The sequence below is a fragment of the Salvia hispanica genome, chromosome 6 (genome assembly GCF_023119035.1).
Source record: "Salvia hispanica cultivar TCC Black 2014 chromosome 6, UniMelb_Shisp_WGS_1.0, whole genome shotgun sequence".
Taxonomy (NCBI): domain Eukaryota; kingdom Viridiplantae; phylum Streptophyta; class Magnoliopsida; order Lamiales; family Lamiaceae; genus Salvia; species Salvia hispanica.
Window position 1 is genome coordinate 6,843,643 of NC_062970.1, and position 23,739 is coordinate 6,867,381.

A 23,739-nucleotide genomic window follows, 5' to 3' on the forward strand; every position below is an offset into this window, starting at 1 on the left:
ATGTGCCGACTCTCAAATGTTTCATTTTAAATGGGACGGAGGGAATATAATTTAATATATTGAAAACCAAATGTATGAAGGTCAAAACTGGTTCTGAACATATGTCCATTTTACGATTTTTTAAAACCGCCAAAATGGGGTTTAAACCGTTTAAAAATTGACGGAAATGTTAGTGTAGGATCAATTGTGATCCGGGTTGAAATGTACAGCATGGAAAAATTCAAAAGATAAAGTATAGGTCTAAAATCATAAAATAAACATATATTCAGGATCAGTTTTAACATTTACTGTTTTATATTTATAGGACGGAGGGAGTATGTATCATAAAAAAAAACCCACACTGAAAAGCTCCCCACAATTTCTAGACATCTCCCAATCAAGATAAGAATTAAAGTAATTGATTGTTAATCTCTGTTTGTGGATTGAAGCAACAGCAGTAACTTATGTGAGTAGCAGTGTGTATGTATATTCGGAAAAAAAACACCTAAAATGGAGTTTGGAGTTGTCTCCATTCGTCACGAGCTGCTCCATTATCAGTATCACTCACTCCCACACATATAAACACATCTCGATTATCTTCTCCACCTTCATGACCTCAAAATGCCACCACCACCAGCAACAATCGACATCACCGCCGCCCGCGATCTCGCCGGCGCAATCCAGCGCCACATGCAGGCCGCCCTCGCCAACAAATCCCTAAAACACAAATGCTTCTCCAAGCTCAACATCCAATCCCAGGAATTCTTCGAATTCTCCGACCACTCCGTCCTCTCCAACCTCTACTGGGGCGTCGAGAACGCGGAGGCCGCGCTCGATTCACACTCCTACGAGGAGAGAGAGAGCAGGCTCGACGCCTCCGAGAAAATGCTGCAGATTCCGGCCTCCCTGGACGGCAGCGGCGCCACCTTAGGAATCCCCAACGCCTACCTCCTCTGCTCCTCCTTCCTCTACCTCGCCGCCGTCGAGTTCGCGCGCGCCCACCACTGGCGCGGCGCGGCGCATTTCCTTCAGGCGGTCTCCATTTGTCCGAGGGTCGTGTGTCGTGAACTCGCCCCCGGAATATGGCGGGAGCTTGTGCCGCTGCTTGTGGGGCGTGGGGTTGGGGAAGCTATGGACTGCTCTGTGGCGTTGGATGAGTTTGACGATGGGATGATCGATGATGCCATGAGATGGATCGCCGGAAGATACAAGCCCTGGTTGATGTACTACCAGATCATGTCCGCAGCGGATTCCAGCCGGACCGACGCCGTTTCTACACCTTTGTCAGTTTCTCTTCGTTGTCAATTTTGTCCTATCGTTTATTTTACATGTGTGTGTTTTTTAAATATTAGTAGTACAAAAAATTTATAGCATTCGGGATATCGATGTGACATACAAAATTACACGTCAATTGCAAAAAATTATAGTATGTTAATTACAAGAGTTTTTACATCGGTTATTCAATCTACGTGTAATTTCAGGTGGTATGTCATATTTCGATCACCAGAAATTTTGCATGCCAATTTATTCTAAAAAAATGAGATGAATGGTGCTAAATGGTAAGTAAATGGCTAGATTTTTTTTTCAAAATCGATTATTTGTCCTTCAGTAGACGCACCTAATTCAATTACTTTGACATTGAATTTTTCAAATACGAAATTACTTCTGACCATAAGATTTTTTTGTTTAATGTTGTGCGCTGTGTGATAAATGTTTCTGAAATTAATTATGAGATTTTTAGGAGCGGAGTTCAAAAATCGTGCAAGCAAAGAATTGGAGTCAAAGCTAATGATCCTAATGTAAGTGATCATAATGAGTTCATCTTAAAATCAGCTTTCATATGATACAGTTTTGAAAAGTAATAGTACTATACTCGTGCAGCGACCTACTACCAACCAAGAAAGCATATCTAACGACGTGCAAGAAGAACTACGCGTCGTTAGTTGTGCCCCAACGTTGGAACGACGTCGGAGCATAGAAGCACAAGCTAGGAGCAATCCGAACACCAAATGTCTCAAAGACATACTTACAGAATCCCAACCAGACACACCAAAATCCTCAATTTCTGACAAACTTGATGATGATACTTTCTCTGAGGTAGGTACTTTCTTGTTTTATAGATAAAAAACAAATCAACCAATTTACAACTAAAATCAAACAATTTTGTTTCAACTAGAGTTGCGATGAAGATGAAGAAGAAGAATATCCGAATCACATTGGTACACTATCATGGTAAGTTTTAACACTTGACTAGCACTAAAAATTGGCATATAGCTGACATATTAGAAGCAATGTAGGAATGCAAGAACATCCATTGGCAAGAAGAGGAGAGGATCTCTTAACATTGATAGAACAAACATGGAATGCATTAACCGGAGTTTCTCCACTTCCGGCCTCAAATCAACATATCAGTATGCTCCCCATCATGGTGTATGGAGACGGGCAAAGAGCCTAAGCTCCCGAGCCACGCAACAGCTAGAGGAAACCGAACAAAATGGAGTAGTCGAGAGAATAATCTCCAAGCTCTGCTTCACTGAAGAGCTCGGCAAAACCGAGGTAGACTACACCGTGGAAATAAACACCATCTACCAAGCGCTAAACACAAAGACAGGCCTCAAATACTCCCTTTTAAAAGACATGATCTTAGATCAGCTCATTATATCAATCTCCACCTCAAAAGAAGACATGGTAGTAAGGACATCACTAGCCATACTCTCCACCATTATCACTTCCAACACATCCGCCGTGGACGACATAAAACGAAAAGGGTTGCACCTACACGACCTTGCTGCTGCCCTCAAACGGCGTATGCACGAGGCAGCCATCCTTATCTACCTCATCAACCCACCGCCCGCGGAGGTCAGAACGCTCGAGCTCCTTCCCTGCCTCGTGGAGGTAGTCTGCACTGCCTCCACGAGCCATAGGGTGGGGCCGATCACCCCTCCCGCTGCCTCATTGATGATCATAGAGAGAATGGTGACCTCGTTCGACCCTGAGACGAACAGCACGTATCTGGCAGCGATCACCCCGCCTGGGGTGCTCTCTGCCCTCGTTCGTGCCCCGAGGAGGGACAGCCTCGATGAGGTCGCCTCCTTGGCTCATATACTAGCAAAGAGTATGTGCTTTGATGGGAAATGCAGGAGATACATATCCCAAATATCCCACACAACGCCATTCGCCGCCCTCCTTTCGAGTAACCAAGAAAGAGCTGCCTCTGCTGCTCTCGAGTTCTTCAACGAGTTGCTGAAAACGCCAAGGTGCATATCTCATCATAAATCTACTTACACAAAACTTATCACTTTTATTTAGTTGTGATCATGAATTTGTACTAGATCATCTGCCATATCCTTATTGGAGGAGATGAAGAAACAAGGAAGCAGCAGCAATTTGTGTACTCTTTTCTTACTTGCCCAGAATTCTACTCCTGAATACAGAGTTCTAGCAGCAAATGTACTACTACAGCTAGAAGTTTTTGTAAGTCAAGTTTCTTAACAAAAGAAAAAAAAACATAATCATGGAATCATTCTTGTCATAAGCTGAATTTATCCCTCATTCTTGTAGGAAGATACATCTGCAAAATCCACGTATGGAGAAGAAGCGGCAGAGGCCCTTTTTGAAGCACTGCAACGCGAAGAATCCCCACAAACACAGGCCCTTTCATCGTTCATCCTAGCAAATCTTGGTGGGACTTTTTCTTGGACTGGAGAGGCCTACACAATGGCTTGGCTGGTGAGGAAAACTGGTCTGAACTTATCACAGCATAAGAATCTGATCAAAACCTATGACTTTCTTGATCAAAGTTTGCAGGTAATTTCATAAATTGGTCTCTAAATCTTATGAAAGTCAAGACTCCTTATATAAAACAGCTTAAATGTTGGATCTTTTTGGGATTGCAGGATGGTGGAGTAGATTCATGGTGCAGCAAGATCGCGCAGCGGATACTGAAGCTAGGGACACGTGTATTTGAGGCATTGGACAAGGGACTAAAGAGCAAGATAAGAAGAGTTGCAAGAGAAAGTTTGGTAGCTACTGCTTGGTTAGGACTTGAGCTCATGAAAGGTCATGATGAACTGAGGCATGCTGCTTGTGAGATCCTGCTGCATAGCATCGAGCAGTTCGTGCACCCTGGTTTTGAGCTTGAGGAACGCCTTGTGGCTTGCTTGTGCATCTACAACTACACTTCAGGCAGAGGTAAAAGAAAAGTTGCTAAAAAGTGTGTTATTTCATCGTTGTAATATTGCTTGAGTTTTATCTTGCAGGGATGAAGAGAATAATGAGTCTATCAGAAGGTGTCAGAGAATCACTTAGACGTCTGTCGAATGTGACTTGGATGGCTGAGGAATTGCTCAAAGTGGCTGACTATTTCCAGCCAAATAAGTGGGTGAGTAGCCTTGTTTTGGTGTTAATGATTTATTCCACATGTTTTGGTTTCTGATGTTAAGCTAAAACAACCACATATGCAGCGTATATCGTGTGTTCATAGCCAGATCTTGGAGGCGGGGACTAAATGTAGTGCAGCTGTGACTGCACTCATTTACTACAAGGGCTATTTATGCAGTGGATATGCTGATGGATCTATTAAGGTACACTGATCTGCTTTTTTCTTGTATATTGTGCTGCTAAATTTGTTTGATTCATAACGCGTATGACCTAATGGCAGGCATGGGAGGTGAAGGGTCAGACAGTGACGCTTGTGCTTGAGAGGAAGGAGCACAGAAAGGCTGTAACATGCTTGGCTCTCTATGATCCGGGGAGCTGCCTCTTGAGTGGCTCACCTGATAAAACTATCAAGGTAGTAATCATGATTGTGGCGGATGCTATGAAAAAACACATTTTTTGTTGACGCTGCGTCTGTGTTGTTTTTTTTTTGCTTAGATGTGGCAAATGCAGCAGAGGAATCTTGAGTGTATTGAAGTGATACCTACAAAGGAATCTATTAGAAGCATAGATTCTTTAGGGGAACTGATTTTTGTTACTACTCAAAACCATAAACTAAAGGTATATATCTGTAGTTAGGAAACATAACAAGTTATAACAAAAGACAACAAATGTGAAACAAAACTTATGTGTTTTTTCTTCTTCAGGTGATTGATGGTTCAAGAAAAGCAAGAGACGTGGTCAAGAACAAGAACGTAAAATGCATGAGAGTGGCGCAGGGAAAGGTCTACGCAGGGTGCGTTGATTCAAGCATTTTGGAGGTGATGATAAGCAACAATCGGCAACAAGAGATCAAAGGGCCATCAAAGGGCTGGATGCAGAACAAGCCTATTAGGTCACTTTCTTTGTATAAAGACTGGTTGTATAGTGCAAGCTCTTCCGTTGAGGGCGCAAAGATGAAGGTAAAGAAGAATGTGTTTTCAGACTAGCATTAAAGTTCATTTGCTCTGCATTGAACTAATGAGATAGGTAATGTAGGAATGGAGACGAAGCAGCCGGCCTCAAACATCAGTGGTGCCGGAGAAAGGATCAAGCATTCTAGCAATGGAAGTTGTGGAGGATTTCATCTACTTAAACTGCAGCACATCAATGAGCAGCTTGCAGGTATGCAACCACATAGACTTCTTGAATTCTCATTAAAATATTTCACTTGTTGTACATTTGCATTCAAGATTGAAGTTTTAGTGATACATTTGGCTGAAAAAACACAGATTTGGTTGAGAGGGACACAACAAAAAGTTGGAAGGCTATCAGCTGGAAGCAAGATTACAAGCCTACTTTCAGCCAATGACATGATTCTTTGTGGCACTGAGAAAGGAGTGATTAAGGTATATTTCTCATGTTAATTATTTCTATTTTAATTTTTTAATAATTTCTTCATTAGTACTAAACTTATGCTAAAATGACAGGGATGGATCCCTCTTTAGAGGAAGATGAGCAGTGACAATTGCACTATTTTTTTTGGTGATTCTTATGGATTTTGGGCAGAAATACAATTTTTGGTGTAAATATAGAGATGAAGTCCTTGTAAATTGTTTGTCATATAAGGGTGTAAATTGATTGAATATCTCTAAAAGTCAATAGTAAGTGTGTATTCATTGTTTTTCTTTAAATACTAATGTTATTGCGCGAGTGAGCAATATGATTTTAATCATCAGTGTGTACACTTGGATAACAAAAGATGTTTCTTTTGCACATCTTTTTCTTGTATTTTATTAATTTTACTGCCAGTTAAAATTTTGTTGGAATTAGGAGAGACGAGTAAGAATTCAAAAAAATGTAGAGGATGATTTTAATCATTGTATCACGTTGTAAATGAACATGAAATACCAAATTTTGCTCTAAATCGATTGTATTTTTTGACCAACCCCCCTCCTCAGTCCTCCCTAAAAAAATCAGATCACGACAGATAAATCTTTAAATTTTCAATGTTTCCTTCAAAAAGATGTTCGCAAAATATTCAGTTACTGTCAGTTCATTAGGTTTTAGAATTTTCTATTGGAATTTTGCTTTTAATGAAATTGGACGATGATACATCATTAACTAATACTATTTGAGGGATATAATCAATTGCTAGTTGCTAACTTGCTAACTCATCAATGTAATGTATTAAAAACGTAAACAGATGACATTAAAATATCGACGCATGATTTTTTTGAACTTTAATATAATATGTTGATAATTTGTGTTGACATTTTAATATCACCGTATTGACATTTTTAATATACTGCATTGATGAGTTAACAGAGTTAGCAATTTAAATAGTTAGCAACATAACGCACCCCTTCTACTTGAATAGCTATATACAAAATTTTCTGTTAGAATTTTGTTTTTAATGAAATATGACTATGGAGAACTTGAGTAGCCATTAATGCATATATACTGTATACTAGACTACTAGCAATAGAGAATTTAATCAATTTATAGTACTCTCTTTTTTCCACTTTAGATCGATTATCAGTTTTGGATGTCCCAATTTAAGAATTCTGAGTAAAATATTTCATAAATAATAATAAATTCTATATTTTAATAATCTTTTTCTACTCACACTTTATTGCATAAAATTAATATATAAAAATAGGAATCACGTTCCATTATTTTGGTATAATATCATTTTTGTAAATTGAGTGTGCAAAAAATTAAATGTGACTCCTAATGTGGGACAGAGGCAGTATAATACAAATACTTAAGCTTTAAAAATTCACGTTTCAATAGGAAATTAGATCTTTTTGTCGTAATAAGATTCCTTGATTTTCTTTTTGGTATACCGTATTTAATTTTCTTGAAAATTAATTTTTCTGAATTTCCAAAAGTCGGTTAATATGAAACCAAACACGCTACAACAACGTGTACTGATGGAATTCCTGTTTTGCAGCTGCGCTCTCCACATTAGAATTCTCTTCTGGTAAAAAACCCTTTTGAATATTAGAAACTTTGAAGAAAAAACGAGAAGCGAAAATAAAAAAGATGGGAGAAGAAAAGGGCAAAATTCAAGCTTTGAGGGAATGGGTTGTGGAGCACAAGCTTCGTGCTGTTGGTAACGATGAATTCAATTTTGTTTTTCACCTATTTTTTCTCCAAGATTGGCTTTTTATTGGTATTTTTATCTTTTTAATTTGATTAGAATACTATGTTTTTAGGGACTTTGTGGGCGAGTGGGATTCTGGGCTCAATGGCATACAATTGGTCTCAACCTAATATGAAAACAAGCGTCAAGATCATTCACGCTAGGTACGCTTCTACTTTTTTTTTTCTTCTTTACCGAATTCACATTTGGATTTTGTGGTTAAAACGAGATTTTCCCCCTTTTTTGTGAGTTTTGCTGTTCAATTGATGTGTATGATGTTGTTATAATTTGTGCATATGCTGTTTCGTGGGATTGTGATGATTACAATTGCAATTAGGTCGTTTCTGGGAGATATATAATGAGTTGTGAAGTAATGGTTTTGAATGTTGGCATATCTATGAAAAGAAATGTTTTTGATGCGTTTTCTAATGTGCTTGTTGTGATTCGTGGGGTATTAATTGCTGAGGTTATTGCCTTGATGATAATGCACGTGATCTTGGTTTCTAAAACTGGATTGAGGACTGAAAACTTAATTTTATGGTTTTTGTATGTTGTTGGCAGAGTGCATGAATGATGAAAATTTTGCTTGATGTGTTTTCTTATGTGCTCGTTGTGATTTGGAAAAATGTTAGATGCATTCGTGTAATTTGCTTCTCAATTGTTAGCATTGGTTCTTGCCTTGCTAACAGGTTACATGATTTTGGCTTCTAAAGTGGATTGAGGATTGAACAGTTGCATGATAATTTGAGGTTTGATCATTAATTTAGCTTGTAGATACAAATATTGCAATTTAGGAATATATTTTGTTGTATCCCTTTCTGTTTATGTCGCAAGAAACATACCCCTGTACCTGAGCATGGTGATATCATGTTTCTTCCAAAGCTGGATCTTGAGTGTGGTTATATCCGATTTCTTGTGCAATGGGCTAACTGAAGTCAATTTAGGGTTCTTGATTTCCCTTGTCAAATTTAGAGGTGAGATCAAAAAGGGTATTTTACTGTCAATCTTGTCTGTTTGCAGTAGCATAACATCTTAAAGTCTTGTAATGCCGAGTCGTGTGTTTCTGTGATCGTGAAGCTGATGAGTTTTTTCCCCAGCAGCGTGTTAACACAGTCTAGTATCTTAACAGTTGAGGTTGATTTGTTATAAAAAAACACTAACACTTGCAATCAGGTTGCACGCTCAAGCACTTACTCTTGCTGCGTTATCTGGGGCTGCTATTGTCGAGTACTACGACCACAAGTCAGGAGCGAAAACAGAACGAGTGGCAAAGTTCCTAGACCTGAAAGAGAATCAGCACAAGAATTGAATCTTGACTTTTGGATGAGTAAGAAACCGTTTGCACTTACCATACTCCACTTCTTAATATCCGTAATAAAACTCAGATGCCATATTGGATAGTCATACATGGTGCGGCCGCAATCTATAAAGATTAGCAAACTTTATTCGATTTTTATGCTTCAGTAGGGGATTTGAATACTGAGATGAAGCAACGAGGTTTTTTTTCCCTTACTCTAATTTGGTTGTGGATGTGTTGTTGTAGTGTTAAGCTTCTGCTCATATTCTTTGCAATTTCAACAGTTAGGGGAAAAATGCATACCATTCTTATTCTTTGTTCGGTGTGTTTTTCTACATGCTTTTTTGTATCAGATCTTCTTTATATGGTTAAAGAATTTATGCTGGAAGAGATAATTGTGGATTAGAGTGATTAATAAAATTTTAGTCTCCAAACATATTGTCATGTGCTGTCCCATCCAATTATAGTTGTAAAAATATTCTCCCTTCTTATTTTCCTCTTTCTACAATTATGATTGGCTGGACATGCTACGAGGCAATGAATTTTGATGAATAAAATTTTAGTTCTCAATACATATTGTCATGTGGTGTGTTCAACCAATTACAATTGCAAATATACTCTCGTAGTATTTTTCTCTTTTTCCTACAATTATAATTGGATGTATACACCACGTAGCAATATGTTCGGAGTATAGATTTTACTCCATTGAGAATTTGAGATGATATTAATAAATTGGGTTTAAAAGTGAAAATGAGCATTGTAGACGCAAGCCTTCGAACTGTGGACATGGGCCGAGAATTGCAAACGCAGGCCAAGATTTTTTATAGCATCAAAAAAATCATAAAATATTATTGATCCAGGCAATAAAACATTTTAACCAAACAATTAAAAAGAGAATTATGAACCAAATTGTACAGCACAATCAAGAAATATTCAATTTTAATTTTATTGAGACAAATCATATGTACTAGGATCAACTTTACGAGACCTACAAGTTAGGTTGCCATGGAAAATGTAGCTGCATGTGTAATGTTTGTGAATTTTGATGATCTAATAATGTACAATTTGTATAGTATTAATTCAAGACTGCTAAATAGTACTCTCTCCCCATGCCATAAGAAAATTGCCCCACTCCCCCAAAATAATCAAGTGATTTTATTGGTGAAGTGGCTTGTAATCAAAATATTTAGGAATTTATCATATTTACCAACTTCTCAACAAAATTGGCAAGAAATCAGATTTGCTATATACTCCTAATAAATATACATAACTTCTTGATTTTTTACCTTTCCCATCAAAGATATGTGCATGTTTGCTCTATAATCAATCACCAATTTACTCAGTCATATATTTTCCTCTTTTGAGACGATTTATTCATCATATATAATAGTACTATTCATTATTTATTTTATAAACTGAGTTTAATATAGTGGAGTAAATTATAATCGAACCAAAAGAAGTAGTAGTATTTTCTTACATCTACTGACATTTCCCATAAAAGAAAAAGGAGAAAAGAGAAATTATGTGAAAATCAATAGTACTAGATTTTATTTTTAAGAAAAGGAAAGTGTTAGAAAAATAAGAAGCAAACAGAAAATAGCAAGAGTCACGCACAGACAGCGATCTTACGCCGAAATTTCATGCAAAAGCTTTAGATCTCATCTCCCCACTCCCTATTCACTTTGAGTTTTTCACACACAACACACACTCCCATGCAAACAATCTCACGCAAAAAACCAAACCAAAAAAATGAATCTATTTCATTTCATGCAAATGCATTAATTCATCGCTACTATCTGATTTTCTCCACCTGAATTTCTCTTGTTTCTCAATTTGGAGATCTTCATTTATTTCGCAATCCGAAATCTGTGTATTCCTCTTTTATTACAGCCATCATTTTCAGACATAAACAAAGAGAGGAAGAGAAAAGGGACAGGAGAACAAAGGAAAAGGAGAAGAAAAATGGGAAGTGATGAGCAGTTGCTGAGAAGGAGCAACACCAAACATCAGAGAAACATTTCTGCATCTTCCCCTTTTCGATATATTCTTCAAGAACAAAGATTTGTTTGTTTGTTGATAGGAATCGCGATCCCGTGTCTGGTTTTCGGCGTTATGCCTTCATCTTCCCGGCCTCAGAAGGGGCCGATCCCTCTCTCCGATCAATCTACCGGGATTCAGACCCAATTTTCGTATTTACACAACGATCAAATTAGTCATTTTCGAGCAGGTAATTTTCATTGTGATTTTTTTTAATGTTTCTTGTTCTGTTTTAGGGCATACTAATTCAAGATCCATTTATTTATATTTTTACTTTCTTTAATTTTGCTACACCATGGCCTAAAGCATGAGGGATTGCATTGTTTCTCATAAACTCTTTAAGAAATTCTCACATTTTAAGAGGGGTGGTTTAAGCTCTCTTATTTCTTGGTGTTCTGTTTTGAGAATGGACAAGTGCATAAATGCAGGTGGAAGAGTTCCTTTGGGATTGAAAAGCAAACGTTTGAGGGTATTGGTGACTGGTGGAGCTGGTTTCGTAGGGAGCCATTTGGTGGACCGTTTGATTGCCCGTGGTGATAGTGTGATCGTCGTTGATAACTTCTTCACGGGGCGGAAGGAGAACCTTGTGCAGCATTTCTCAGGTCATAGGATGGAGCTCATCCGACATGATGTGGTCGAGCCTATCTTGCTCGAGGTGGATCAGATATACCACTTGGCCTGCCCTGCCTCTCCTGTACATTACAAGTACAACCCTGTCAAGACAATCATATCCTTGCAATCTTTGTTTACATATGTTTTTGTTCTGTTTTTCTTGTTTGGATTACATTTTGTAATTTTGAGGGGAGTCTAAATCCACTTTTGATTTTGCAAGAATATTTTTGGGCATTATCCATATAAGGTTATCTTAAACAAAGTAAAACTGTCAAATTTGTCTCTTGCTTATGCAAAAATGGAGATGATGGTACTTTTGCAAGCTACATTGGCCAAATTTGTTCCCCTGGTTTCTTGCTCACATTTCTTGATTTTTGAGGAGAATCTAAAATGCACTTTGGATTGTTCAAGAAAATTGAAATAGGTGTCTAAACAAAAGGAAGATTTTCCCATTCTGTTTCTTGCTCATGAGAAAAAAGGAGATGATGGAACTCCATGAGCACTACAAAGTTTGTTATAGAATTGAAGAATCCTTAACTTTACTTTCTTTACAAGACGAATGTGATGGGAACGTTAAACATGCTCGGACTGGCTAAGAGGGTTGGAGCACGTTTTCTGCTGACGAGCACAAGTGAAGTGTATGGTGATCCATTGGAGCATCCACAGACCGAGACCTATTGGGGCAATGTCAATCCCATTGGTAAGTTTGTTTCATCTCATCCTCTATCTTAGAAACTTAGGATACAAAAATCTTGTTTGAATAAGTTTGGATTTTTGATAATTAGGTGTTAGGAGTTGTTATGATGAGGGAAAGCGAACGGCTGAGACCTTGACCATGGATTATCACAGGGGACTTAATCTTGAGGTTATACGATTTCATCAAAATATTAGTACTTCACTATTTGCAGTTTATGCAGCAAGTCACACATTGTATATATATGTCATTGTTTTTCAGGTTAGAATTGCTCGAATTTTCAACACTTATGGACCGCGTATGTGCACTGATGATGGTCGCGTCGTTAGCAACTTTGTAGCTCAGGTAAGTCCAAACACTATTTTCCACATTTTTTTACTTTAAAATCTTCCCTGAGGCACAATAATTGGAATTCAGACATAAAACAATCTCGTTACTGCTGTTCTTTGCCTGCAAAGGCATAAACAGATCAATCACACGAATGCTCGTTTTCTAGCATCAGAGATAGTAGTACAGTTTGTTACATTCTGATGAATTTTCTTTTTGCAGGCTTTGAGAAAGGAGCCTTTGACTGTTTATGGAGATGGAAAGCAAACTAGGAGCTTCCAATATGTTTCTGATTTGGTAAAAACAAAAACAATCTTTTGATTCTGTCATATGTTTTGAACTAGTTGGTAAGAACATGAGCTCTTGTTGCAACCTGCGCATGATATGGACAGGTGGAGGGCTTGATGAGGCTAATGGAAGGCGAGCACGTGGGCCCCTTCAATCTCGGGAATCCCGGTGAATTCACCATGCTTGAACTAGCTAAGGTAGAACAAAGACATGTTCTAATTTGGAAGGATTCTGATTAAGGCAGTTGGAATATATATATGTTCTAATTTTGCACATATATAGGTAGTGCAAGACACAATAGATCCAAATGCAAAGATTGAGTTCAGACCAAACACAGAGGATGATCCACACAAGAGGAAACCAGACATCTCAAGGGCAAAGGAGCTTCTCGGGTGGGAGCCGACTGTCTCACTGAGAGAGGGCCTTCCTCGCATGGTCAATGACTTCAGACAACGCATCTTTGGCGATGAGAAGGAGACTGTAGGCACCTCTAGTGCTTAAAAATTGTATGCATCTCTAATGCATGAATCTATGTAAGCCAAACTCATGTTATCTATTAGCTTGCTTGCTCAAGAATAATACAAATGTGTGTGTGTTTTAGGAAGACATGGAAAAAACTCTAATATATCTCAATCATATTTTGTTAATAGTGCAGTTATTTTAAATGTTCAATTACTAACTAAGGCAACACATCATAAAATGAGCATCAAATTAAAGTATGTTGATGGTCTCTGGTATCTCCACCGGATATGAATGAATCCCATCACTCCACACATTGGTCTCGTCGTGGCCTTCGACGTTGCACAGACACTTCCACACCGCGCTGTTGCACTTAAATCCACTCCCAACTGCAAGCTGCCACACTCTATCACCTTTCCTCATCCTCCCCTTTGCCTCAATGTAGCTTAGCTCATACCATATCGACGAAGAGGAAGTGTTCCCGAATCTATGCAGCGTCATTCTAGAAGCTTCCACGTCTTCTTCCTCCATGCTCAGGCTCTTCTTGATAGCAGAGATCACAGCCCTGCCGCCAGGGTGAATGCAAAAATGCTCAAAAGCATTTTTGAATTTAGGTATGTATGTTTTTTTCAAGATAAGGGAGAGAGCATAGGTTATTTGCTCCTTTAAAGGCAAAACGCTAGGCCCCAACACGGCCATGTTCGCCTTCAGGACTTCCCCGGCTACAGCCACAGTGTTCTTTGTGATGGAGACGCCGAGTTTGTTGTCTTGGTCGAGTTCTTGAATGATGCAAGAGTATGATCTGTCGTCTCGCCCTTTGTGAGTTCTTTCCAGATGTTGTAATGAGTATTTGGCCTTTTCCTTGTCTTGGTCTCTGCTTGACATGAGTATGGCGGCGCCGCCTAGGCGGAAGAGGCAGTTGGTGAGCAGCATGGACCGGTTCTTGCCGGTGTACCAGTTTAGGTTCATAGCCTCACTGCTTACAATGAGGGCTAGTGAGTTTTTGTGGACTTTGAGTAGGTCTTTGGCTAGGCCTATGGATATAATCCCTGCACTGCATCCCATTCCTGAGAGGTTGAAGCTCATGATGTTGCTCCTCATCTTGAATTTGTTCACAATTAGGGCACTCAGTGAGGGTGTGGGGCAGAACATGCTCGAATTCGTGATGAGGATGTCGATGTTCCTAGGGTTTGTGTTCGACTTGTGGAGGAGGGTTTCGACCACGTTGAATACGACCGTCTTTGTCTCGTCGATGGAGAAGGAGATGGACTTGTCGATGGGGAGGCGGGCCAGGGCCGGGGGGATGCTGGTCTCCTCCCCGAACCCGGACTTCTCGAGGATCTTGACCTGGAAGTCAACGCTTTCTTGGTCGAGCTCGTGCTCGTGTTCTAGGTGCTCCACGAACATGGATGCGGGGGCGCGGTAGAAGGGCGGGGGCTTGTAGCATGCGTAGTCGAGGAGGTGTACCGTGGTCTTCTTCTTGTGAGTGAGGTAGAAGATGGATGCTATTAGGATTGGGGCCAAGCCAAGCAAGTTGTTGGTGAAGGTGGTGAGATCACATAGGCTATGTAGTAGAGATGCGGCCATATTTTTTTAAAAATTAAGTTGTTGAATGTTTGTTTTCTTGGATGTGTAATTTGTGAGGTTTTATTGTTTTGGGGTGGTGTCGTAGTATGGGGGAATACAAGTCATGGAAATTGTGGGAGTAGACACTCATTTTGTGCTTGTTTGTAGGAGGTTTTGTGCAAGAAAGGTGCATTGATTTATTGCTTTATGCCTTGCACTCATCTACTCCTATTATCTTAACATTTTATAGTTATAGAAGTCTACTATTCGTAATTTTAACTTGAATAAATTGGCATTATAAGAGCCTCAAAGTCCCAACCAAAAGTTAAGGAGTCACCAACTTAAATCAATTGGGCCATCGGGAATGCTAGGGGTTGCGGGCTTTAAATGAGTTGGGCCACCAACTTAAATAAATTGGGCCATGACCAAATTAGTTATCGATTGGGCCACAATAATATTACATAAAACAATTAATAGTAAAAAAGAGGTGGGAGTCTTCTTTTTTTCTTGTTTTCCAACACTTGACATGTCTGCCTAATTTCTTCTCTCTCGTTAGATATGAAGATGATTCAAGAAAATGTCAGAATTCAACTATGGTGACTGAAATGTACTACTAGTTAAATAAATTTTGACCATATTCTAATATGAGAAAATGCCGGTATTAATTATAGAAATTCAACTCTGCGGAGTAATAGAAAATGGAAAAAAAATGGTAACCATTTGTTTCCTATCCCAGTTTGCATGGCTAGCATTTCCACAGCTAAAATAGTAGCACAAAAAATACAAGAAGTAGCTCTCAAATATGGCAAAAATTTCAAAGAAGGGTTTCCCCACTTAGGACGTAGGTGAAGCCCACAAAAGTGCATGAGCATCAACCAATATCCCAACTTGATACGTAACCATACAACTTGTACATGCATACATGCACGCTTATGATCAACATAATAGACCCCTTCTTGTGTTTCATCTATAAATATGGCACCATTCCTAATTGAGTTTCACCAACTCGAAAAATGGCACTAAAATCTCTTCTTGGGTTAGGTCTCTTGATCGGGTGCATCGCATTGCCACTCGCTCAAGCTCAGCTTGTTGGGCTTGGAGGCCTTCTTGGCCCTAATTTTGGCCTTCTCCGAATCCAAGGCGTTCTCTTCTGCACTTCCAACGGAAACGTTGGTGTCAATGCCACCGCCACCCCCGTTTTCCCTAGTACGTTCGCATCTAAACTCATATTCAATTCTTGATTCCGATATGAACGTCCCATACAAATGTTACTTTGGGGTGACAAAATTATTTTTTAGTAATGATATGTAACTTATTAAATGTATAAGATTATTCAATTCATATTCAACTCTTCAATCCAATATAATTAAAATCTTCCAAACAAATGTATAAAATTATTCCTTTAATTAATGATGTGTAAGTTATTGAACTTTGACCAAATTATAATTTTATGCACCAACTTAATCCTGAATTTATCCAAATTTATAGTACTATTATTTGGTTTGTGGTGTAGATGCTTTGGTGCAGCTGCAGTGTGGTGGAAATGTGGTGTCTACTGCTACAACAGATGGTTCGGGTGTATTTTCGATATTGATGGACCCCGTCAACCTTCTTCTCTCGACACTCCTCTCCGGCTGCAGGCTCGCTGTCAACACGCCTCTTGCCTCGTGCAACGCGAGCTTGCCATCTGTCGGCGGCCTAGTCTCGAACCTGCAGTTCATCGGAAACACTGTGACCGGTCTCATGAACGTCGCCAACTTGATTCCCACCGGTTTTCAATTCAATGCTAATTTGCACTAGTGCTCTCAATATATGATGTTGTGTTCCACTACATATATCAATAAATGGAATGTGGACATGATAAAAATGACTTGAAGAAATTACTAAGATACTCATTATCAATTCGCAACTGTATTACTATTAATCATGTATTGAACCTTGGATATTTATATCACATGTCACATGTATCATGCATTTATGTCTATCTAATTCAATTATCATACTAATTTTTTAGCAGTTTACATTATTAAATCATGCGTATTTTGGACGGAGATTGTGACATTAACGGCCTTAGAACTGAGTTTAGTGGCCAGAAAGTAATCATTTCCCTCTAATTGTGGAAATGTGGGTTGGTTTATATTATAGGGTTGAGACCACTAGCACTGCCCTTAATTATGTGATAATCATTTCAGGTATATACCGCAAAAGTAAAAGGGGAGACTATATCTATATACATAAACAAAAGTAACATTAAATCAAACTAATATATATCAAAATAATGTTTCATTCGATTATCCTAACAATTATAAGAAATGTCACGCAAGAAATTAAATCATGTTGATTTCGATTGATCTACGTAAAAAGTACTATATATAAATCAAAATTGTGGACAAAGTTAAAATATGTATAGATTATAAGATCAAATATAGGTAGATATAATTTAGAAATATGCGTGACGAACAATTATGGAAATCGAAAGAGTTCTACTGTTCTAGTATCATAAAATAAGTCATAAAAGTTACTCCTACTTCTTAGTTCAGAGTTTATCACCGACTGCTGCTGGAATGTATTTGACAATCTTGTATAAGTCTTGGTATAGCTTTAAAGTGCATTTAATGTATAAATATATATATAAACCATTTGTTGACAGATAGTAATATTCTTTACACACGATTTGAATCCCATATGTATTACTCTCTCTTTCTCTCTAAACCATCTTGTTGAGACGTAATATTCGTTACAATTTATTTAATCCCAAACAATTTTGTTGAGGCATAATATTCATTACAAATTATTTAATCCCAAATGCATTTATCTCTTTCACTTTTTTGGGTAGGACTATGAGCTGTCGCATGTGCGCGTACGCTTCTTGCAATTACCAACTAGTCTTGCTTGGAGAATTTTAATTAAGTAACGATCTTGCGACATATCAAAGTAGTTTATTACCTATGAATTGGCCATTAAAGTTGAATGTTGACAACTGAGTGAGTGAGTTTACAGTGTTGTGACATTTATGTTGCCGATGTCTTAAGTAGCTAGCATAAAACAAAGTAAAATTATATACTACTCCCTCCGTCCCCAAAAAATATGAACTATTTCTTTTTTTATCTGTCCCTAAAAAATATGAACTTTCTAATGTTGAAAAATTCAAATAACATACTATCCCTACACATCATTTTATTTACAACTTATATTATTACCATTAACACTTATACCATTATAATAATGTGGACATCACTCTCCACTAACATTATTTCTACTACCCTCTCTCTCTCTCTTTTACTTTTCCCCTTATTTACTAAATCTCGTACCGAACCCAAAGTTCATATGCTTTGGGGACGGAGGGAGTATGTAAATTGAAGGGAGCAACATGTGGGATCCATTTGTGAGATTTGTGGCTTGAGTTGTGAGTCCAGGTGGACGTACATTGTTACATTATTGGAAGTATGACTTTCCTCGCTTGGACTCCTGTTTCCTTGATAGCTCTTCTTTTAAGCAAGTGGTTTGATCTCTTTTGAAAAAATTACCCTATGAAGCCTTTGGATTTTTTTACTTGTACCGCATAGAAAATATTAAAGATGAGAAATGAATTTTACTTATAGCAAAAAGTTTTTAACTAAAAAGAAATCCTTTCATTGACGCATAAAAATTGGATGAAAATATCTGACAATTTTGAAAGGGATGTTGTAGATAAGATTGGACGTTGTTGTTTGCAGAAATGGGAACCTATTCCATCGTGCACTCTTATGATGAATAGTGATATAAATATTCTCTAGGAGGGTCGAGTTGGATTGGGTGTGATCTTTAGAGATGGAAAAGAGGTTGGTTGTCTTCGCTTTTAAGACTGAACTTAGAGTGGCTAGGTCGACAACATTGATGGAAGGTATCACAATTCGGTATGGTATGAATATGGTCCTTTTGCAGAATATCTCTATGGTATACATGCAATGTGATAACCAAAAATTGGTTAGGAAATTACATGGTGACATAGACCTTGATCCCTACAGTGAGGTTGTGAAAGATGACATCTTGGCTGTTGCGAGAAGAGTTGATGTATCGATTTTCAATTCATTCTCAGAGCTTATAGTCGTGTTGTTCACTTATAGTCTATAAGTCCAAACTTTGTAGGAGTAAACTTTATTCCAAAAAATATTTTGTCTATTGTATCCGAACAAACATGCATCATAAATTTATAAAATTAGTACCTTATTTCTAAAAAAAATTACTAAACATTTGTTTTTTTGTTTGATATATTACTACCAATATTTTGATCCATGTGTTATTTCGCCCTCTGCCGTGAATGTTTATAGATTCCATTGTAGAAGTAAATTTTGTCACACTTGAAATATTCGACCATACAATGAAATGAATGTCAAACAAATTGAACCCCTTTACCACATTTCACCGAGTAGGTAAATATCCCTAAATTAGTGAATTGAGGGGCTGGCAAGTTGCAATGGCATGGACATCTATTATGAAATGGGCACTTAGTAGTATCTCTGTTTTGTGGGTTACAAAATAGTGTCCATCCAAATTTCGATCCGTTGTTAATAATCCTCTACATGGATTTTTGCACATAACGGTCATTTTGCATATATTATCAAACCTCATAAATCTACATCTCCATTTTCTCTCACACACATTATCAAAAGATGTATTGGTGTATAAATCATTAAATATGGATTTGGATGATCATTTTACAATGAATAGTCTCAAGCAAGATTCTCACTTCATTGTTGGATATATAGAGCTACTTTCTATGCAATGAAAATGTTAAGGACTCAACTTTTAGTTACAAGTAAAAATAATGTTACCCCATCCCCATTCGAGATAATAAAAATGCTACTCCACTATTAAGTATTAAAAATAAGATTGTGGTCTGGCTGTATGAGAATTGAAGGCAACTGACAAAGGAGGTCCTACTCATGTCATGAGTCTTGTAAAATCATAGAGATGTTATGCATCTGTATCTTTCACAAGTGCATTGTAACTCATTTTCAAGGCTCAGCATTATTTACTCAATTCATAGTATTTTCTTGGTAAGGTAATTTCACAGTTGGATAGTTTAACCTTATGCATAAATGTTTTCAAGTCTTCTAATTCAAAATTGTGATACTAAACAAATCCATAATAGTACATTGATCTCAAGGGTCAAAAGAGTCTTTTTGTCTCTCTGTCTCTCTCTTGTGTGTGTGTGTGTGTGTGTGTGAACATTATTGAATGGAATACCAAACTTTTGCGGCCTTGAATAGCTGCTTTCCTAAATTATATAACACCAGCTGCATTGTGTAGATTAGATGGGCATAAGTGTAGATTAAGACCTTTCAAATGTGTCTTTATGTACACCAAAACATGTGCAACACTTTGACTAAACCAAACTATATGATTCTTTTCTTTTGGTTTTGATCAATGATTAGACTAAGAAGATGGGACCTTGCACATGCTCAGCTTGAGACATGTGATCCAACCCTTTTTCAGTTTTTAATTTTTGTGACATCTTAAGTGGCAACACATTAACTAGAAAGCCTCCTTGATGGAGACAAGCACAAACACAACTACATCTAAACCCCAAATCCATTCTTTTTGCATGTAAAGTTGATTAGCATCCCATCCCATGCATAAACTAAAAGTCACCAATCATGTCAAACAATCTTCTTCTACTATATCAAATGCCTTTTCATGATCATCATTATCATATAAAACCAATTCTTGCCATCCTAACAGCAAAATGATATTTCAATTGTATCCCATATTTGGACTCAGAAACAAAAGGGAGAAACAAGGAAGTTTTGAAAAACAAGTCTAAAAAGGATCAAGAAAATTCTCCACCTTTTATTTAGTATTTCCCAGCCTTACATCAAATCTCATCATACCAATATCTTATTAGATATACAAAGAAGAACCAATACTCCCACGACTGAAAACTACAAAAAGAAATAAACTAAGATTAACATATCACAACTGGCAAAAAACAAACTGCAGCAACATGATTAACAGAGTAGCAGCAACCACATGAAGAAACACCAATCTTGAAATGTAAAAATGTATAGTAGTACTAACATATCAACCAATTTAACTCAGTAAATTCAACTCTTTTCCCTTGTCTCCCTCTTCATCTCCCTATCTCTTCTTTCCCTGCTCAGCCACTCACAGCCAGTAAAGAAGGAATTGCAGCCAAATTAGGAGTCACATTCTTATTACCATTATCCCTCTTGACAGAAGAAGGCTTACTAAAAGCCCTCATTGGACTTGCAAGAGCCCAGCCCCAGCTCTTGCTCCTCCCATGGGAGACCTGCCTCGCCTTCGAATTCCCACCGTTATCCTCTGCAGAGGACGAAATCCAATGCGAGGAAGACGAAGACGATGAGGAGGATGAGGTGATCATGAATCCACCAAAGATCCCTCCACACCTAACCCTCTCCTTGATGCAATCTTGGCCATTGATCCCACTGTTCCTATGTGCAGCTTGAACCTTGGGCTTCCCTTCCCTCTGCGACTCAACACGGCGGAGGGTACAATCGCCAAAGCCGGTCGAAATCCTCTCAAAGAAATCACCTGAGAAACTCCTGTTCCCACAGCCAACAGATCTGGATCTTGACACTTTCCTATCAAATGCAGCTTGATCAGGACTCCCATTCTCATCCACCACCACAAAATCCTCCCTTTTCTTATCCCTTGGCCTAACCCCATTACTACCACCACCGCTGCCATTGACAGAAGATGATCCAACAGTGCTACTAGCTGTGGCTGGTGTAAAGTTCGAATCTTTCAAGCTTTTCCCACTCTTTTTACCACTAGAATGCTTTGACATGTAAAGAAATGACCAAAAACCCCTTCTATGAGGGCTATAATCATCAGAGAAACCTCCATCCAAGAAATGCATACCTCTTCTCGGAGTTGCAGTAGATTTGCTTCTCTTGAAAACAATGCTGCCGGAATCCGAGCCCCCCACCGCCACTCCATCTTTCATCTTCTTCGTCTTCTTCTTCTGCGTCAAAACAAAGGGCAGTCTCGACCTCCTCGAGTAGTAATTGCATTCGCTGCTCGCATTCTCGGAGGCGTTGGAGGAGGATGGGGCGAGGTGGCGAGGCTGGAGGGCGGCGGCGTTTCCACCGCCGAAATCAGATCTGGAGGAGGATGAAGAGGATGAGGAAGGCAAAATGGTGACCGGTAATGAAGAGGAGACGAGCTTCCCGAGCTTTTCTTGAAGGCAAAAAGCGCAGATCCCGCCCGGGGTGCTGTTTTTGTAAGGGTGGCTGGTGCATTGCATGCTGCCTTCCCCCAAATCTTCATGCACCACCTCCATCACCATTGTTGGAGCTCGAGATAAATCAATTTTTGTGGCTCGGATGGGAAAAAAATTGAATCTTGATTTGATTTTTGTATGGGATGTAGCATAGGATTCTTGAAAGTTTGGTGGCAAGAGAAGAAAGATTAAATGTTGCTATCTGGGATGATGGTATGTGAGTTTGGACATTAGAGAGAGGTGTTGGAAATTACAGAAATGGATGGGGAGATAGAGACTAGAGAGAGGGGTCAAAGGAGGTGAGGTGTATAGAGAGAGATTTGGGGAATGGCATTGAGTGAGTGGGGATGGAGAGTGAAGGGGAGAGACTCCGCAGAGCACGTGGAAAGCAGACTTGTTTATGCAATTAAATCTGACAACAGAACAAGACAACAAAAACCTAATTATTCTATGCGACACATTCTTGGGCCTTGTTTGGGCTATAGATTAGATTGCGATTAGGTATGAGTATGACCGATAAATAATCTGGGCTAGTCGAGGCCTCGTTGATGTCGCTCCGTGGTTGCATAGTAATCACCGTCATCTACATCTGTCAAAGCATTTGGCCTTACATAAATAGGAGTAAGAAATACGGCCTAGAGGAATTATTAACTCATGGAGTAGTCAAATATGCCTTCTATAAATAAGAAATAAGGTGGCCACGGTTCGAAAACCGCCGGTTCCGGTTCATCGATATCGTGAACCGTAATCGGTCCGGATATCGGTTATCCAGTTCCGGTTTAACCGCCGATTACCGCCGGTTCCGTTTCCGGTTACTAACTGCCGGTTTTTCACCGGTTCCGGCGGTTCCGGTTCGGTTCCGGTTTAATTTTTTTTTTTTTTTTTAGAGTTATTTAAATCTTAGAGTTATAACTTTTATTGCAATTCTATAGTAAAATCCAAAGAGAATTGATAACGATAAAGAATTGCAATTTTATTGATTTGAAACTTTGAATGTAAATTTCTACAATACAATATTACAATTACAAGTTACAAAATACAACAATACTACAACTATACACTTGAATTTAAAATTTAAATACAAAATTACAATTTACAAAAAACATATTAAAAGTAAAGTTGAAACTTGAAACAATTAGAAAAAAAAAAAGAAATAAAAGGAAAAAGGACTTGAGCTCAACTTAAATTTTAAATTTAAGTTGAGGTGCCTACGTATCCTTAATGCTCAATTGCATTGAGGAATCAAAGTCCACGTAGTTCTCTTACCTTGCTTACCTTGTTGGTTGGCGGTTGTCGGTTGACGACGGTTGACCTTCATTCTCCACCTTCATCCTCGGTGTCGGTGAAGGTTTCCTCACTCTCTTCACGAGCATCCCAATCCGGTTCTTGCGCTCTCTTTGCAGCTTTTCCCCAATCATCAAGTAACATCACAGCTTCCATATTTCTCGCGGAGAGTTTGCTTCTTCTCACGTCCAAGACACATGCTCCAACACTGAAAGCGGACTCGACGGCTACGGTGGAAGCCGGGATTGCAAAGATCTCCTTAGCCATTGACCCAAGTATGGGATAATCTTTCTCGTGTGTTCTCCACCACTCTAGGACGTCGATTTGGGCGGGTGTAGGACCTGCATCACTAAAAGTATGGTGGCGTGCTTCCAAATAAAAATCTAACTCGCTTACCGATCCCATTGAGGTGGACCTTGAACTTGAGCCTGTGCCGTAGCCGTATA

The 23,739-nt window shown here is 38.6% G+C and overlaps 6 protein-coding genes across 7 annotated transcripts; 4 read left to right on the forward strand and 2 right to left on the reverse strand.

Moving 5' to 3' along the window:
- Nucleotides 1-379: 379 nt before the first annotated feature.
- Nucleotides 380-6,070, forward strand: LOC125196709 (putative E3 ubiquitin-protein ligase LIN-1). 2 transcript variants are annotated; one of them, XM_048095321.1, is made up of 16 exons: nucleotides 384-1,262; nucleotides 1,721-1,778; nucleotides 1,861-2,076; nucleotides 2,156-2,211; nucleotides 2,277-3,236; nucleotides 3,312-3,453; nucleotides 3,541-3,786; nucleotides 3,876-4,170; nucleotides 4,239-4,360; nucleotides 4,443-4,562; nucleotides 4,640-4,771; nucleotides 4,855-4,977; nucleotides 5,064-5,318; nucleotides 5,395-5,520; nucleotides 5,628-5,744; nucleotides 5,826-6,070. In XM_048095321.1, exons 1-16 carry the CDS (start codon nucleotides 601-603, stop codon nucleotides 5,841-5,843), a joined length of 3,648 nt encoding a protein of 1,215 aa, XP_047951278.1. In that variant the 5' UTR covers nucleotides 384-600; the 3' UTR covers nucleotides 5,844-6,070. The 2 variants fall into 2 exon arrangements, with proteins under 2 accessions (XP_047951279.1, XP_047951278.1); XM_048095322.1 differs by lacking the exon at nucleotides 5,826-6,070 and having other exon boundaries at nucleotides 380-1,262; nucleotides 5,602-5,732.
- A 1,197-nt stretch (nucleotides 6,071-7,267) lies between these two features.
- On the forward strand, nucleotides 7,268-9,096 carry LOC125192674. Its single transcript, XM_048090295.1, has 3 exons — nucleotides 7,268-7,453; nucleotides 7,557-7,647; nucleotides 8,657-9,096. The coding sequence occupies exons 1-3, from the start codon at nucleotides 7,384-7,386 to the stop codon at nucleotides 8,790-8,792; spliced, it is 297 nt and encodes a 98-aa protein (XP_047946252.1). The 5' UTR covers nucleotides 7,268-7,383; the 3' UTR covers nucleotides 8,793-9,096.
- A 1,124-nt stretch (nucleotides 9,097-10,220) lies between these two features.
- On the forward strand, nucleotides 10,221-13,396 carry LOC125191739 (UDP-glucuronic acid decarboxylase 4-like). Its single transcript, XM_048089141.1, has 8 exons — nucleotides 10,221-11,007; nucleotides 11,246-11,544; nucleotides 11,982-12,129; nucleotides 12,215-12,294; nucleotides 12,385-12,468; nucleotides 12,673-12,747; nucleotides 12,843-12,935; nucleotides 13,021-13,396. The coding sequence occupies exons 1-8, from the start codon at nucleotides 10,743-10,745 to the stop codon at nucleotides 13,237-13,239; spliced, it is 1,263 nt and encodes a 420-aa protein (XP_047945098.1). The 5' UTR covers nucleotides 10,221-10,742; the 3' UTR covers nucleotides 13,240-13,396.
- Nucleotides 13,371-14,801, reverse strand: LOC125191738 (probable 3-ketoacyl-CoA synthase 21). The gene has a single exon (XM_048089140.1). It carries the CDS (start codon nucleotides 14,782-14,784, stop codon nucleotides 13,450-13,452), a length of 1,335 nt encoding a protein of 444 aa, XP_047945097.1. The 5' UTR covers nucleotides 14,785-14,801; the 3' UTR covers nucleotides 13,371-13,449.
- Nucleotides 14,802-15,776: 975 nt separating this feature from the next.
- Nucleotides 15,777-16,747, forward strand: LOC125191740 (phylloplanin-like). Its single transcript, XM_048089142.1, has 2 exons — nucleotides 15,777-15,969; nucleotides 16,277-16,747. The coding sequence occupies exons 1-2, from the start codon at nucleotides 15,777-15,779 to the stop codon at nucleotides 16,561-16,563; spliced, it is 480 nt and encodes a 159-aa protein (XP_047945099.1). The 3' UTR covers nucleotides 16,564-16,747.
- Nucleotides 16,748-20,902: 4,155 nt separating this feature from the next.
- On the reverse strand, nucleotides 20,903-22,075 carry LOC125194575. The gene has a single exon (XM_048092833.1). It carries the CDS (start codon nucleotides 22,073-22,075, stop codon nucleotides 20,903-20,905), a length of 1,173 nt encoding a protein of 390 aa, XP_047948790.1.
- Nucleotides 22,076-23,739: the final 1,664 nt, after the last annotated feature.

What these genes read in the sequence shown, in the direction of transcription:
- LOC125194575 (XM_048092833.1), bottom strand. Translation starts at nt 22,075, where the DNA reads ATGGTGATGGAGGTGGTGCATGAAGATTTGGGGGAAGGCAGCATGCAA.
- LOC125191738 (XM_048089140.1), bottom strand. Translation starts at nt 14,784, where the DNA reads ATGGCCGCATCTCTACTACATAGCCTATGTGATCTCACCACCTTCACC.
- LOC125192674 (XM_048090295.1), top strand. Translation starts at nt 7,384, where the DNA reads ATGGGAGAAGAAAAGGGCAAAATTCAAGCTTTGAGGGAATGGGTTGTG. An exon ending in GCACAAGCTTCGTGCTGTTG is followed by an intron (nt 7,454 to 7,556) that starts GTAACGATGAAT and finishes CTATGTTTTTAG; the next exon opens with GGACTTTGTGGGCGAGTGGG. An exon ending in GTCAAGATCATTCACGCTAG is followed by an intron (nt 7,648 to 8,656) that starts GTACGCTTCTAC and finishes ACTTGCAATCAG; the next exon opens with GTTGCACGCTCAAGCACTTA.
- LOC125196709 (XM_048095321.1), top strand. Translation starts at nt 601, where the DNA reads ATGCCACCACCACCAGCAACAATCGACATCACCGCCGCCCGCGATCTC. An exon ending in TCAAAGCTAATGATCCTAAT is followed by an intron (nt 1,779 to 1,860) that starts GTAAGTGATCAT and finishes ATACTCGTGCAG; the next exon opens with CGACCTACTACCAACCAAGA. An exon ending in CACCTGATAAAACTATCAAG is followed by an intron (nt 4,772 to 4,854) that starts GTAGTAATCATG and finishes TTTTTTGCTTAG; the next exon opens with ATGTGGCAAATGCAGCAGAG.
- LOC125191740 (XM_048089142.1), top strand. Translation starts at nt 15,777, where the DNA reads ATGGCACTAAAATCTCTTCTTGGGTTAGGTCTCTTGATCGGGTGCATC. An exon ending in CGCCACCCCCGTTTTCCCTA is followed by an intron (nt 15,970 to 16,276) that starts GTACGTTCGCAT and finishes TTTGTGGTGTAG; the next exon opens with ATGCTTTGGTGCAGCTGCAG.
- LOC125191739 (XM_048089141.1), top strand. Translation starts at nt 10,743, where the DNA reads ATGGGAAGTGATGAGCAGTTGCTGAGAAGGAGCAACACCAAACATCAG. An exon ending in GGGCAATGTCAATCCCATTG is followed by an intron (nt 12,130 to 12,214) that starts GTAAGTTTGTTT and finishes TTTGATAATTAG; the next exon opens with GTGTTAGGAGTTGTTATGAT. An exon ending in TCCAATATGTTTCTGATTTG is followed by an intron (nt 12,748 to 12,842) that starts GTAAAAACAAAA and finishes TGATATGGACAG; the next exon opens with GTGGAGGGCTTGATGAGGCT.